The 15,406-nt window shown below is 30.6% G+C and overlaps 1 protein-coding gene across 2 annotated transcripts in view; it reads right to left on the bottom strand.

The window, feature by feature from the left end:
* Positions 1-2,571: 2,571 nt before the first annotated feature.
* LOC108563597 (cAMP-dependent protein kinase type I regulatory subunit) overlaps positions 2,572-15,406 on the bottom strand; it is a 33,127-nt gene continuing 20,292 nt past the window's right edge. For both annotated transcript variants that reach the window (XM_017922323.1, XM_017922324.1), the window contains exons 2-4: positions 3,854-4,210; positions 3,275-3,786; positions 2,572-2,732 (exon numbers count right to left, since the gene is read on the bottom strand). In XM_017922323.1, the coding sequence (XP_017777812.1) occupies positions 2,648-2,732; positions 3,275-3,786; positions 3,854-4,210 (954 nt within the window). In that variant the 3' untranslated portion in view covers positions 2,572-2,647. The remainder of the gene's footprint in view (positions 2,733-3,274; positions 3,787-3,853; positions 4,211-15,406) is intronic.

Genomic DNA, 15,406 nt, shown 5'->3' with positions numbered 1-15,406 from the left:
TAACTAAATTGATTTAAAAAATGCCTCTAAGTAGTTACGTTTTGCTAACAATTTAATAATATATACTAGTACAAAATTACATGTTTAGATGCAATTTGTTAAGTTTGTTGTTTAATAATTTAATTCAATGTTAAGCATTGTGTATGTTCTCATTATATATAGTTAACGCACAAAATAATTCTTTAAGTTTACCGTCAATTTAAAGATAATAAATAATAAGTCTTTTTAATAGGAGAAATGAACATCTCGACAAATGAATTATCCACCTTTTGAACATTCCTAGTAGGGTATTATTATAATTTTCTAGAAAATGTACAGGAAAGAGGAATTACCATGTAATTTTATTGGTTTGTCAAGTGAAGAATCTCGATAGTCCTGTCGTGTCCCAGTGTTGTGTCGAACCACTAAAGATTAGGTACCACTGAGGACTATTATAGGTCATTGACAGAATCAATATGCAGAGTAGGCAAATCCCACGGAAGACAGTGACCGTTTTGCAGCGTTTCTTCGTATTTTCAACTGATAAGACCTAACTACAAATTGGAAACTTAAGTGGAGCGTCTTCTCAAAACCGTGCCTTACTCCTCAAACTCCCACCCCGTCCTTATTAATAAGAATTAACTTTGTTAGTACAATCAGTATTTGTAATTAGTCTTAGTCAATCTTTTAAAGTATCTACATTGTCTTAGAAAGAACCCCAAGAGTACCAATTAATATAATGAACTTGTTTTAAACCAATTGAATTATTTAATTCCTACAACTGAGACTCCACAACGACAACACCAGAAGAAGATATTCCACTGTGTCCAGAATTCCATCCCTGGGACACGACACCAGGATTAAGAAATCTCTGGACACCGTGGATTATCTCGTAGTTATGTCGTTGTGGAGTCTTAGAGGGGTTTATGAATATTGAATGCAATATCCTTAATTAACTTTATTGTATACATCGGAGTTTTTATTGAGAAGTCAACTATACAATAGTTCATCTCATGGATTATTACTAAGAGTTACATTCTTCTCGTAAGTTAGTAATTAGGATGAAAGTGCTCGTCCTTCGGCCCTCCAACTAAGACTTCCTCTCAGTTCGACCCTATAGCTAAAACTAACTTATATAATACAAAAATGTGTTCATTTCATAAAGGGGCTGTGTGGGAGGTAAAGAAATCAGTTTTGAGCTTGTGGAAAATACAACTGTTTGTTTATCTATCTATTTTTATGATCCTATCCAAATATTTAAGGGCGGAAGAAGGCTGTTGAGTGTTGATAAAATAGACGCAACTATAAGATTTAATGTGTAACCGTTCTTCAAAATATTTCACAAATTATTCTAAACAATCACCAACAAGTATCCGTTTGTATATTTGATGGATACGTGAAATATGCTTTGAAATAATTAAGAGGAAAGTGGTAGACCTAAGAAATATACATATACAATAGATGATAATAAAATGGTCGGCCACGACGATCCGATGTTGATTCAGTTGACGAAGTTGTCTGATTCAGTTGTCTAAAGGTTTGTGGGGTCTAGAAATTTAGGAATTTCGGACTCCTCAAATAGTAGATAAATAGGATTGTAGGGAGTAGTTGTGTAGGAATTAAGAAAAAGGTGATACGTGATACAAAACAAAGATATTTGTAGAAAATGAAGTTAGCACTTTATTATTAATCATATATAGCTTGTTTGAAATATATATAACTATGTAGTGTGTATATAATAATAATAGTAATAAATATCTGGGTTTCTATAAATCACAAATAAACAATAATATAAATCAATATAGATATATTTAATATTTAAACAAAGAAAGTGAGAAACAGAAGATAGATTAACCGTATAGACTGAACAACGAAAACGTAAATAATTTAATTATATACATCAATAATAAACTCGACACAAACTCGCACAATTAGGTAATTATTTAATCAATTAATTAATGATATTAATAATATATATGTTGTTGTTGTTTTTTTTTACAATTTCTTTAGCGACAGATTTATTTTTTATATATATATATTTTTATTATATCATTTCTCCGTACAATATTTATATTTTGCATCATTTTTATATTTATATTTATTTTTTTTCATTTAGTATTATTTCTACCCGGCAACAGAAAAAAAAAACACAAATAACTGTTGCATCCATTACATCTAACTAATATTAAGTATGCACCTCCTTCCTCCTTTCTTCGTTCTTGGAACTGGTTGCTTCGCGATATTTATTTATTTATATGCGTTTCGTATAAAACAAATAATATGCGCGCACTAAAACTGAGAGCCGAACATACAAAAACAAAATATATTATATATGAGAAAGAAACAACAAGTAGTAAAAAATACTTTCGAGATTACTCTTCTACGACTCTTCACTCGCACACACACACACACACAAAATATAGCGTATTGTAATATACATATATATATAGAAAATAAACAAAACAATAAATAAATAGTAATGTGAAGACGTAAAATTTGGCTGAAATCAGTTCGGTTTTTTTTTATATCGAAACATCATTATTTTTCTTTGAGGCACAGATTATATATATATAAATCTATATAAGTATATATTTGTTGCTGCTGCTGCTGTTGCTGTTTGTTTGTTATATTTGTTGTTGATTGTTGATAGCACCTGCCATGGTTTAATTTAAACGGAAAGAGACACAAAGCTGTTGTATTGAGTAATATTCCTTTTCAGGATGTCCGCGCATAAACCAAGGACCCTCTCGAATCTGAAAATCAATCGAATTTTACATTAATTATGCACACGATAGAAAAAAAAGTTTAAAAGCAACACAGTTCATTGTTCAAATAATTAAATCGACTAGATGAATTACAAATAATCATCAATCAATCATGTTTAATAATAAATGGTTTTACTTTAAAGAAATATTTGAAAAGCAAATCTATCAATATGTGAAAAATCAATGGATATTTATTATCTATTTTGTAATAAGGATTGTGTTCATATTTTACAAGTTCTTATAAAAGTGACTTGGCAAGTTTCGTGTATTAGGTTTTGTTCCATCTTCTTGCAGATTGTTTTTCTATTAATCTTAGTTATAGATACATTTAGCTTTTGCGGTGTTTTCCGAATCAAAAATGAATTACTAAAAAATATAATTTAACAAAAAACAAAACATTCTGAAAATTAAATTTAACTCGATGAGATATTCAATTATTAAAATTGATTGCATTGATAAATACTAATTAGTAATTTTGTCAGATAAAGTTTGTTTAAATAATGTGATTTCATAAGAAAATGATGGATTACCTGGCCCTATCGAGTTTAACGCATTTGAGGGGTCCATTTGCAACGACCGTGGCGGCCCTGGGCCTGTCCAATAAGAGTGCGATCTCGCCGAAGTAATCGCTCGGGCCGAGCTTGCCCACCTCGCTGGGCTCTTCACCCTCCGCCCGATTTTGCATCACCAGAGCCGTTCCTTCGACTATGATGTAGAAGTCGTCGCCGGGCTCTCCCTGCCTGACGATGGTCTCCCTATCCTCGAAGCTGACCGGCTCGAGGGCGTCGGCCACCGTCAACCTTTCCCACTTGTCGAGCGACTCCAGGATGGAGACGCGCGACAGGAACTCTTCGTACATCTTACGCTTGCGGATGGTGGAACCCATCAGGATGCGTCTGTACGAATCCCTGTCGATGCCCCACAACTTGACGTCCGTCTTGGCGCGGACCGTGGCCGCCCTTGGGGTACCGTAGATGAGGGCCAACTCTCCGAAGCTGCCGCCGTCGCCTATCGTCGTCACCTGCTCATTGTTCACGTACACCTAAAAAAAAACGGAAGAAGACGGATGACTTTAACATCTCCGGATGCTGTGTCCCATTACTCCGTACCTCGACATCTCCTTGATCGATCACGTAAAAGTTGTCGCCTTCGTCGCCCTGCTGGATGATGGATTCGCCGGGCAGACAGTTGATGGGGAACATCGCATCGAAAATGTCGGAGCGTTCGTTCTCGTCCAGATGCGAGAAGAGCACGTTCTTGGCGATCGCCTTCGACAGAGCCGCCATTGTCTTGTAATCCTTCGGCACGACCTTCTTGACGTAGCTGGTGGCATCTTCCTCGGATACCGGCTCCGCAGAAATGCCGCCGCGACGTCGCACGGGCTGCTGTCCGTGGGTTGGAAGCGGAGACAGGTCCTCAGTGTCTTCCGGAGAAGCGGCCTGGTTCTTCGCGTCCAACGCTTGTTCCTAAAAATAAACCACACCATTAGCAATCCATTCGAATAGCACACAAACACATTTTGTCAATATTTGTAATATCTCCGTATCTATTTACGCTTCGAAAAGCAACGCAACTTCCTGTTGGATTATTATTGAAAATCAAGTTCTATTCGCCCATGAAGGAAGGAATGCATTGCACTATGTTTTTTTTCAATATTTTTAAAGTTTATCTTTCCTTCAAACACAATTACATTACCAAAAAGGAAGTCTGTTCATGGTGGAGAGAACACCGAACAATAAGGAAAATGAGACTTTAGTTGCGTTTGATTTACACTCAAAGAATGTTCATTCTCTTCAGTTTATATGACACCAATCACTTAATATTTTTTTAATGTGAAACCTTCATTAATTATCTTATACTACAACAACTGTATCTTCATTCACCTCTTATTTTTTGTATTTATTTATCAAAAACTGTATCAAAAATATCAACATTCTCTCCATTTATAACGATTTTGAATATAGTACGGAAATAGCAGCACCCTAATTATCATTGCGTATAGTATTGTGCAATCAATATAGCACCAAATTGGTTACTTACTATTAAATATTTATTATAATATCATCATTAAAATGCTATTAACATTAACAAAAGCAGCAAAGTCATCAAATATTATCTCCATTCCATCAATTTAGTTTGTCATACTAAATTATATAAAGACAGATTTACATTACTTATTGAAACACGTTTCTATCAATAAAGTTCATATTTTATAAAAAGAAATAATCTTCAAAATATAGAACAAATTGGATATATGTAATCTACAAGATATTCCTAAAAGTTTGCAAAACATGCAATAAAAGTACTTTCCTTAAATACAGATTAATTCTTGTTTTATTTTTTCAATACCAAAAGTACGATTTGTTAGGTCAACACAGCAATTTACTCAATTGTTTAGTTTTGTGATCAAAACATCTAAAATAGAAAGTCAGAACTTCCCACCTTAATATATTCTATACCAAATATTGAAATTCGTGTAGGTTCGTTCTTTATATAAATACAAAAGAAATATGCATTAAATAGCAACAAAATAATTAATTAAAATTAAACGAATAAAGTAAACTAAGATTAATTCCACGACCTCCGAATTATGGAATTACAAGCAATTAAGTGTATAATGCAGGTATGTAGAGTATTAGCGGTAATTGCTTGTCGTAGGCAGAATTTAATATCACCGAAATTGGATTGAACGTGAGTGCAAGCAGTATTGATGTTGACGCGATTAATTCGCAAACTACGCTCATAGCCGGTGTCTGCAGAGGCAAGTAGTTTAAGAGAAGATAAATTGGATGAAGGTTTTGAATGGATATCGCTTGCAAGGGTAGCACACTTAATGTCTCTAATAAAACACTATATTGCCAGAGACGTAAATTGCAGAAACCCGTTCTCAATTTAATTAATATTTGCATAACAAAACAATCCAAGAAACTCGTCTCAACATCATTTAATCAATAATATACAATAAAAGATATTTTCTTAATAATGTAATTACCAAATTATTTTATAACTATAACTAAATAATTGATGAATTGTTAAAGTTTGATACGAAAGGAAAACCTTAACATCAAAAAGAAACTCCTTTATTTACTCTAAAAGTTAGAAGAATTTGGAACACAAAATCTTTAACGTAAAATTTTGCAATAATGAGTGAACTAATAAAGTTGCTAAATATTTATAAAGATAAATTGTAATTGATTCAACAGAAATATAGTTTATTAGTCTACGAGAAATGAGTTTTCGCATTACAATTTCTCAATTTACAAATGATGCATTTGAACGAATTTATAGCTAAAGATAGGATTTACTTATAACAAACATACTTTCACTGCTATTAAACACTAAAATATTGCTCGGAAAATATCATAAAATCAAACTTAAACATTAGTTTATTTTAAATGAATTGCGATTTACGACGTTCGCGCATTATAGCGAAAAATAGGAGAGAAAATCATGATATATCAACGGAATTTAAAGGATTCGCTGGCGTTGGTTGCAGACAGGAAGGAAACCGAAGAAACGAATTGGGACACGATCAGCGCATAAATATTGCGCTCCAAGTTTTTGTAAGAAAATGCGATTTACGAGTTTCCTCCGTGACGTGACAATAATGCATCATCACGCAACGTTGAGCTCGGATAAAACACAATTTGATGGATCTTCCGCATCCTTCGTCCTTGCACATTGAAGCATCAATAGTTAGAAATATAAAACCAAACAAAGATACTCATCCATTACCACAGTTAATGGTTTCAGGAGATGGAGAGAAAATTGATACTAATGGTACAAGAAGATGACGATACAATAATGAAAATCAATAGAAAGTTTCTGAAGAAAAAGAGCTTGTATAATTAATATGCACCCTTTATTTGAGCAAACAAAAAAGTTGAAATTAATCTATAAGAAAGTTTGGAAACTTGCGGATAAAACAATGGAAAGTTATTGAAAACTAATATGAGAACTCTTGAACTGCTTAGAAGCAAAAGCACTTTACAAAATTAATTAATAGATCAATCTCGAAAATTATGAAACAAAAACGTTTTAGTAATCTTAAATAAAATCCAAACTTCTTCATAATAGATTAACAGAATTTTAATACAATATAATAATTAATTATCGGAATGATACAAAAACATTTTTTTTCCAAATATACAATTATACCAATTAAATATATTTATTCATGTATAAATTTCTTAAAAGATATATACTTTAAAAATGCAATTAAACTCGTTTAAATTCTGTTGTTAAAAGAATTAAACATCTTTTTATCTTCTTTTAGTTCAAAACGACCTTCATGTACATAACTTTAGAAATAACTATAATTATTTCTCATCCATTAATAATAAACTAATATTTTGCAGTATTAATGCAATTTTCTTTTTAAAACTTGAAACTCGGCTCGCTGTAATCTCTAATATAACAAATCTCGAGGATATATAGATTTTGTTAAATAAGACACACATCAAGTAAGGCTCAGTAAACGTATTCCTCTTTCGATCTTCAGCGTTCTGTTATGTAACATATTTACATTTTATGTTACTATTGTTAACGCAATGCGCCTCAAGGAGAGAAAATTTTGCACGTTATGTGCACACGCAGGACAACCCTAATCACAGGGCTAAAGCTCTGTGGCGTCAGCCTTTTGAGGCGGCAATTTTGCTTCCCTTCACGTGCATTTTCTTATGAAGTGGGGCGCATTATTTTTAGTCGCGCACAACGGCCCTGTACACACGCATTATGCACAACAGTCCAAACAGCGAAGAATTTGCTATTTTCTACATAAGAAATTTAATAGTACGCGACGCCCGTTCCACTTCTGTCCAATTGCGTGCGTGCGTGCAGTGCGTGACGACGTCGCGACGCACCTGTTGTGGCGACGCCAAAAACCGGGCTGTCGAATTTTATTAATAAAACGCACAAACAAAAAAGAAATGCGTGTATGCGGCACTGCTGTAAATAGAGTGGCATAAGATGCCACGAAGAGGAGGAAAAAAGAAGAACGTTGCGCAACTTTCTTTAGGAATGACAGATCGTTCGTTTCGTTTCCATCTGCAGAGCACGTTCCGTTTTATAAATTGAATTTCAACAAGAAATTGCGTTACTCATAGAGAAAGAGAAATAATTCTTACCAACAGATAATTGAAATAAATAAATGTTTCTTGTAATAAATAAAAGTGAAACACAAATATATGAAAAATGTTCATAACTAAGTAAATATATATCTGTGAAAATTTTAGTCCACAAAACAAGGCACGTAAACATTAAAATATTCAATAATACTTCACATAGTGAAACCGGACTAATCCAGTAACTAAATACATAAAGACAAAACTTGACTGTATAAAGACAAACAAACAATTATTTATGTACATAAAAATTATAATTTTGTGTGATAATTTTTAACAAATTTCCGCACTGTTCGAAGCAGCACTATGCTGTGATTATTTTGAATTGCGCACAATTAGTTAAACTTTTCATTGCTCACTTATAATAATAAAACAAACAAAACTAGAGATAATTAGCAAAACGATAAAAAAACGATATTTGCAACGGGAAATGAGAATATCATAAACTGGACTGGTTGTTTGCAATTCTGAATGCTCAATACTAGTTTAAAATAGATACGCCTGTGCAACGAAAACATTTTACTAATTTTGTAACAAACACACTTAAACTTGATATTTTGTCTAAATATTTTGATTAGTATTATCATAAACAATAAATTTCATAAACATTTAGTTTTTCAATTTACAAACTAATAAATATTTCAATCTAATTCGTGGATTTATAATTTCATAACATCTTTTTCTTCAATTTATTTCAGAAACTAATCTTTTAGTTAAATCTCTTGTATCCTACATTACATCAAGCGTTTAACACATTCAACTAGATTTCCATCAATCATGAATAGATTTCTTCACATCTTAATCAATCTCATATTGGCAACCAATATCAATCACGTTTCTGGGTCAGTTCTGGTTATTTATTTTACAATTACTTGATCACTTGTATTATATCTATCTTCCATGTCTTTCACGTCATCTATCTTCAATATACATTCTTCTTATTGTCACTTCAATATATCATTTTACAAAATATAACTTTTATTTCAATGTTTTTGTTAATAAAATGTAATGTAATGTAAATAATCTTATGTTAGATTCAGTAACGAAATTTCTCTTTACGATGATTTACTTTCTGGAAAAACATAATTTTTATCATTGTTGTTTTCTTTTATTAGTGAGTTTTTATAAACTTGAATATTTGACAACAATATAAAGTAAAACCAATTGATTGTCTATTTTACAGTATTCATTCAAATGTTAAAATATAGTAAGATTTTCCGCTGATTTTATTGCTGAATCGGAAAGATCAACATATACTAAAATATAATTCCATAACACAATAATTGAATAAATTGAAGATGAATTGAAGTAAATTGCGATGTTTGTTATAATAACCGTGATTAATTAATAGTTAAGTTATGTTTAGCAAATTACTAAATATTGAATATGTATTCACAAATGAACAAAGTTGAAATAAAGTTTACAAAGATAAAAGATTAGAAACGCATTATATAATCAATAAAATGCATTATATTTGAACAACGCTCTAACCTAATCACTAAAGAATATGGACTACTATAAGAATTAAGATATATTTTACAAATAGAGTAATTAAAAAAAATAGAACACATGGAAAGACGCAGATACTTCAAAGTATATCATTATGTATACAAATATTTGCAGAATCAGATTCATAAAAAGAATTTTGATTTTTCATACATATAAAGTAATTTTGATAAATATGTAGGGTGGATTATGGAAATATGTATAAAACACACAATAATATTTAAATATATCTCTTTTCATTTCAATATTGTAGATTTAGATTAATGCAGATATCAAGATAATTATGATTTTTCATTCCAACTACGTAATTTATAAAAAAAGATACATTTAACACAACAAAATTATTTTAAATATATCTCTTTTCAAACTAATATTAGCAGATTCATAGCTTGTTTACTAAATCGCAAAAAAAAAACGTAAACATAGATTCTCAATTTCATTTTAGAATTGCCACTACCAGTATTTATAGCCAATCTTAACAAACTTAAACTGCGGCAATCATTATTTAAGTGCTTAACCACTTACAAAACTTAATCTCAAATTACAATTTCTTGAGTACAAAACGGATTGAGTTTATACCCAAGTTCAATCCATTAAGCATACAAAATACAACTCCAGCAACAGAAAGAGATATGGAGATTCGAGCGAAAAATAAAATGGGGCAAAAAAAAATGATTTTAATAAATGTAATCTGGTGTAAGGCGAGCGGGCGGGCGTCTATTTTCGTCTGCGGGAAAATATTTTCGTGCTTGGAATGTCGTTGGCGGCGGTTGTCGCGAACGGTTTATTTTTATGAAACTACGTTTGCGGATTCCGAAATATGGAGGAGAAGGAGGACTTCTCCACTAGAATCGCACTGAATAATTGTACAGATGGAAATCAGACAACCGAGGAGAGTTCAATTCAATCGAAGCTCGTTAACGAATGAGCCTGTGCGAGAATTAATCGAATGCAAATACTAATTGGAACGTTTACATCGATCCGAATGTAACATAAACAAAAACAACAAACACAAGAAGAAAGAACAATTACAACAACAACAACACGAATGCGTTCGAATTTTGTATGAAGAATATAATGAAACGATGGATATCCATTGTGGTTTATATACTGGGGAGCACTGAGGCTTACAATGGCACAGACATTTCCAGCACAAATTCTGCTTTTGACGACAAAACAATGAATTATAGCAACTGCATTATTACAAAACCATCAAAATTACAATACTTAATTGTAGTAATGATGCATTATTTAAACGTTGAATATTGTACCTGACATTTCATTTTGGAACTATAGAAATCAACTCATAAATAGTTTAATACAATGCATAAATTTCTAAAAAAAATATCTCATAAAATTGATGCGAGTTTTATGGCAAAACAAAAGTCGAAATACTAGATCAAACAAGACTACTTATAGTTAAATTTTAATGTTCGTGGCATCAACTGTAAATGAACGTATTATAATTTGAATAATTGCTGTAAAATCGTAAAGCTACATTCCGAAATACGTTTTCATATTATTTTAAATCTCTCAAAATGTGAGACATTATTTATCTAAAATTTAGATTCTAAATAGTGGAAATTGCGAATCATGTAAACACTTACTTCTTTTTGATTAAAAATTATACATTCATAACACAATAATTAATTTATATAAATGAAAGAAAAAAATGGTAATACTTCATTCCGAAATTGATACATTTAAATAGTATTACTGCCAACATGTAGTTGTGACAGCTAGTAAACAATGCTAGGAAAATTAACTTTACTTTTTACTCATTGCAAATATATCAGAATATTAATCATAAAAAATTACAAGTAGCTTTGGTAAAACAAACATTTGAAATATGCTATAGCTATTAGGTTAGGTTAGTCTAGATCAGGGTTTTTCCAAACTATGTCCTATAGTTATTAGGACTAAAAGTTAATAGGTGTTAATTTTATTGAATTTAGTATTCAATAAAAAATCAAGATTTACGAAGAATTCGGTTGCAAAAAAAGTTTGAGAAACCCTGGTCTAGATAATCTCTTGAATCATTATATTATTCAAACATTATGTTCGAATTGATGCATTTAAAGAGGAAAAACATTTCATCAACAATTTACGTTCTTCGACAAACAATTATACTTTCACTCGTAACATATACATCAAACAATTCAATAAAAGTAACGTTTCATATAGGAATTCACTACATGTAGAGTTGGGAAAACATCGTAATATTTACCTATTTCATCAGACAGAAAGCACTCTGATACAATTTGCGCAAAAAGCTTTCAGCCTGAATGATCTCATCAAGCCCGACTTTCACCAGGCAGAAACAATGAAAGCTCATTTGTAACGCGATGTGAGCAACTATACAAATTTGACGTAAATCTCGCAACATTTTCAGTGCTGAACGATAACATTCAAAATTGCACGAATTTAATATCGTTTCAGCGAGCGAATATGAAACGCGAAATGCTGTTGACGTACGAGGCGCATTTCGCAGCTGGAAAATATTCAGTTGCAAATAAGAAAAAAAAATGTTGTCGACAAATCAATTTCCAGATATTCTTGGAAATCCGTATTACGCTGTTATGGATGAATTGCAGCAGAAAAAGAAAAACCTGCGATTCTCTTGTATTCAATACAAAGAATATTGTTATCGAATTTATAGTAAACAACAAAGTTTCGTTTGACTGAACAAACAACATTTTATTGTTTCCATTGGATTTTATTAAATATCATGAAGATTTTTCAGGAAAAAAAAAATTACTATGTTCACAGATGATTTATAAATCATGTGAACGATTCAAAGTATTAACATATTTAGTGTTCACGCGTATAAATAATTCAGTTACATTTAAAGCAGACAAAAATCAATCAGTTAACTGAAACTAACTGTACTATACACAAATTTAATTAAATCTCGAATACGAAATTCGTTAATCAAATTAGACAAATCACACAAAACAAATATATGTGATGCGCTAAATGGTGCTTTTCAATTACAAAACTTAATTGTATTTGAGACTGCGTTTGCTCGCTGAAATTTACAATTAAACTCGCTTCCAAATCTTGTCTTGTATAATATCATACAACCGGATTATATCTTAATTGTTGAAATTGCTGCACATACAATTTGAAAATGATTTATTATAATTACAGTCTGACTTACATAAAGTGTACATAAATCATTACATTTATTTAGTGTAATTAATTTTGATTTCAATTAATGACAATATACTGACGAATTATTGAAATGCAGCAATAACTCGTTTAGTGCGGATTCACTATAGTCTGAAAATGTTAATACGTTGAAAATTTCAAAACAAACTAAATTTTAATTGAACAAAAAAAAATAAATCTAAAATTCACAAAATTATTTAACATATTGACACAAGTAATTTTGTAAATAATAGTTTTTTCTACAGTCAAGTTTGTGTTATTTCAAACAATCCGATTACTCGCACTATGCGAGGTATTTGTATAAATTATACGTACTTAAAATGTAGCTATTCAAAATCAAATTTACATGCATAAATGATTTTCGTTTGTGTTCAAATGCGCCGCACATTCGTTACATATTTGTTTTTATTCATAACGTATAGAAATCTACGAACAATTGAATGCATTATTTGAAATATCAATAATCTGTATGATATAACTTTCACAATAACATCGTTTCGGTTTTATTATAACGATTATATAACTATTTCATTAATAAATGTTGTTTATCTTCGATACTAGAAAACTAATTTGATTTTAATTCACTTTTTCATTATAAAATTATACTATTATTATTACAATACTAAGAGTAATTATTGTGTATGATTATAAACGCTATATAATTATTTATATATCAATTATTCATTTCATTTATAAATCAATCTCATTCTCTCATTATTTAATATCTTTTTTTTCTGTTATTGTCTAGATATATGATTCCTTATACATACAAAAACTATTAAAATATTTATGGTAAAAACGAAATTACTGTTTGTCTTTCCACAAAATTACTTATGTTATAAAATATGAAGTATACATACTAAAACTTTTAAGTACAAAAAAAAATAATAGAATTGGTCAGTTAATTGGACTTAATTATAGTTTATTGTAATAGATCCAAGTAAAAATATCACTTTTTTTTTCAAATTACAGAAACATTTATAAATCTTAATCTCATTTTCATTCACGCAATACTAATTTCTTAAAACGTTTCTAATCTTTATTATCTTATTTCAATGTTTCTGTTTCTTCTCAGAATATTCTTCACATTGAATAAAGTTTGTGAACAAGTCTACTATGAAACACATAAAGATTTTGTGAAATCAAAGTTTATTAGCATTTCTCAATATATTTTCATTATTCAATTTCCCATGAAAATAATAATAAGTTTAGAAATTATTATTTTTTTTAATTGGTTTTTAAATTTGCATTCTTTAATTTGTTTATTTCAATGAACATCAAACAATTAAATAAAATGCACAGTTTGAAGTTTAACCTGCAATTCATTTGATTTGACAGTTAATATTGGTTGTCCAAAATTGACAGGCAAATTGTCAATATTTATTTACAATTACGTAACAAAAAAAAATAACTATAAAAGGACAAAATGGATTACCCAATATAATTAAGTACATGAGTTGTAATTCTAATAATACAATTATTTTATTTGTTCATGGGAAGAATTGAAATGTATTTAAAAACAAGTCACAAAGCGGATGATACGTAATGTATTAAATCGTATTTTTTTCACATCGTGCATCGAAAAGTGTAAATGCGAACGGCTTTGTGTCGTACGTATGAAAAGAAAATCTCAGCAGTTTCGTTTCCGATGCGAAAAATAGCTACGTTGACGGAAACGGATTGGCATGGAAAATAATTGAAACGCCCGTCAAACGCGTTCGTCATTATTTATCCAATTTATAAAATGGACGTTTTTATCGGGTTGAAATTTGAATGAACGCACACACAAATTGCTATTGTACGCAAATGCCACACGACATTATTGACACGAAATTCAAAATGGAAATAATGACAATACCTCGTATAATGCGGATATAATCGGTTCCGTCAATATGTCGCACTGTTTGAAACTTGACTAATTGAGGAATTAAATAAAACGCACAAAAAGAGAGAAAATCATTCATAACTTTTTAGAATTAATTTTGATTTTGTTCAATTATTTTTTCAAATCGGACTATAGTGAATCCGGACTAATCGAAGCTGCAGTATACGCTGCATCCGGGCTAATTGACTATTGATAACCCACAAAAAGTTAATTCACAGTCTATTCAAAAACTACTAAATATTAATGACAAGAATGAACTTTACAATAATGAAATGAAATTTACAATATGATATATATAAAAATAATTATTTAGAATTATTTTCTGTTTTGCTGAATTCAAATTTAATTTGTTTTGAAAATTTTCCAACCTTGAATCCGGCCTGATCGAACCCGCACTATGCGAGGTATTTCTGTACAACAAAATTATGTTTTATCCTGATTAACCAACAACTATAATTAATTCGGGCTAATTGACTATTGATAACCCAAAAAAAACATAAGTAACTAATGTTGAGTATATGCTTAATAGTGACCTTTAGATAAAGTACAGGAGTGAAATGGATTAATTATCTCAATTAATCTAGTAATAAATGCTGTTTTCCTAGCAGTATTTAAGTAATAAATAATACAAGTTTAAGTAGTTAACGTAATAGTAATAATATTAGGCATTTAGGAAGTTAAAATTATAATTAATCACTAAAAGTTTAAACACGATAATAAGTTAGTTCGTTGAAGATTCGCAGTTAATTAATTAGATCGGACGAAATTCTCGCGTTGAATTTTCGTTTAGTAAAACATAAGCAAACGTTTTGCAGCGCCGGCAAAGTTCGAAAGGCCCCCGACTGAGCAAGAAATATTCATAGAGGTATTAAATATTTGCCCTGGGAAATTGGGGGGATTTGATGTGTGTATGGGCCTTTTTCGTTTCGCATGTGCGTAGGGTGGAAACGTCCAATTTACGTCCACCGGGATTAGAC

Source organism: Nicrophorus vespilloides, unplaced genomic scaffold (genome assembly GCF_001412225.1).
Source record: "Nicrophorus vespilloides isolate i.1.1-1 unplaced genomic scaffold, Nicve_v1.0, whole genome shotgun sequence".
NCBI lineage: Eukaryota > Metazoa > Arthropoda > Insecta > Coleoptera > Silphidae > Nicrophorus > Nicrophorus vespilloides.
Note: the sequence above shows the minus strand (reverse complement) of the source record. Positions and strands in the feature narration are given on the sequence as shown.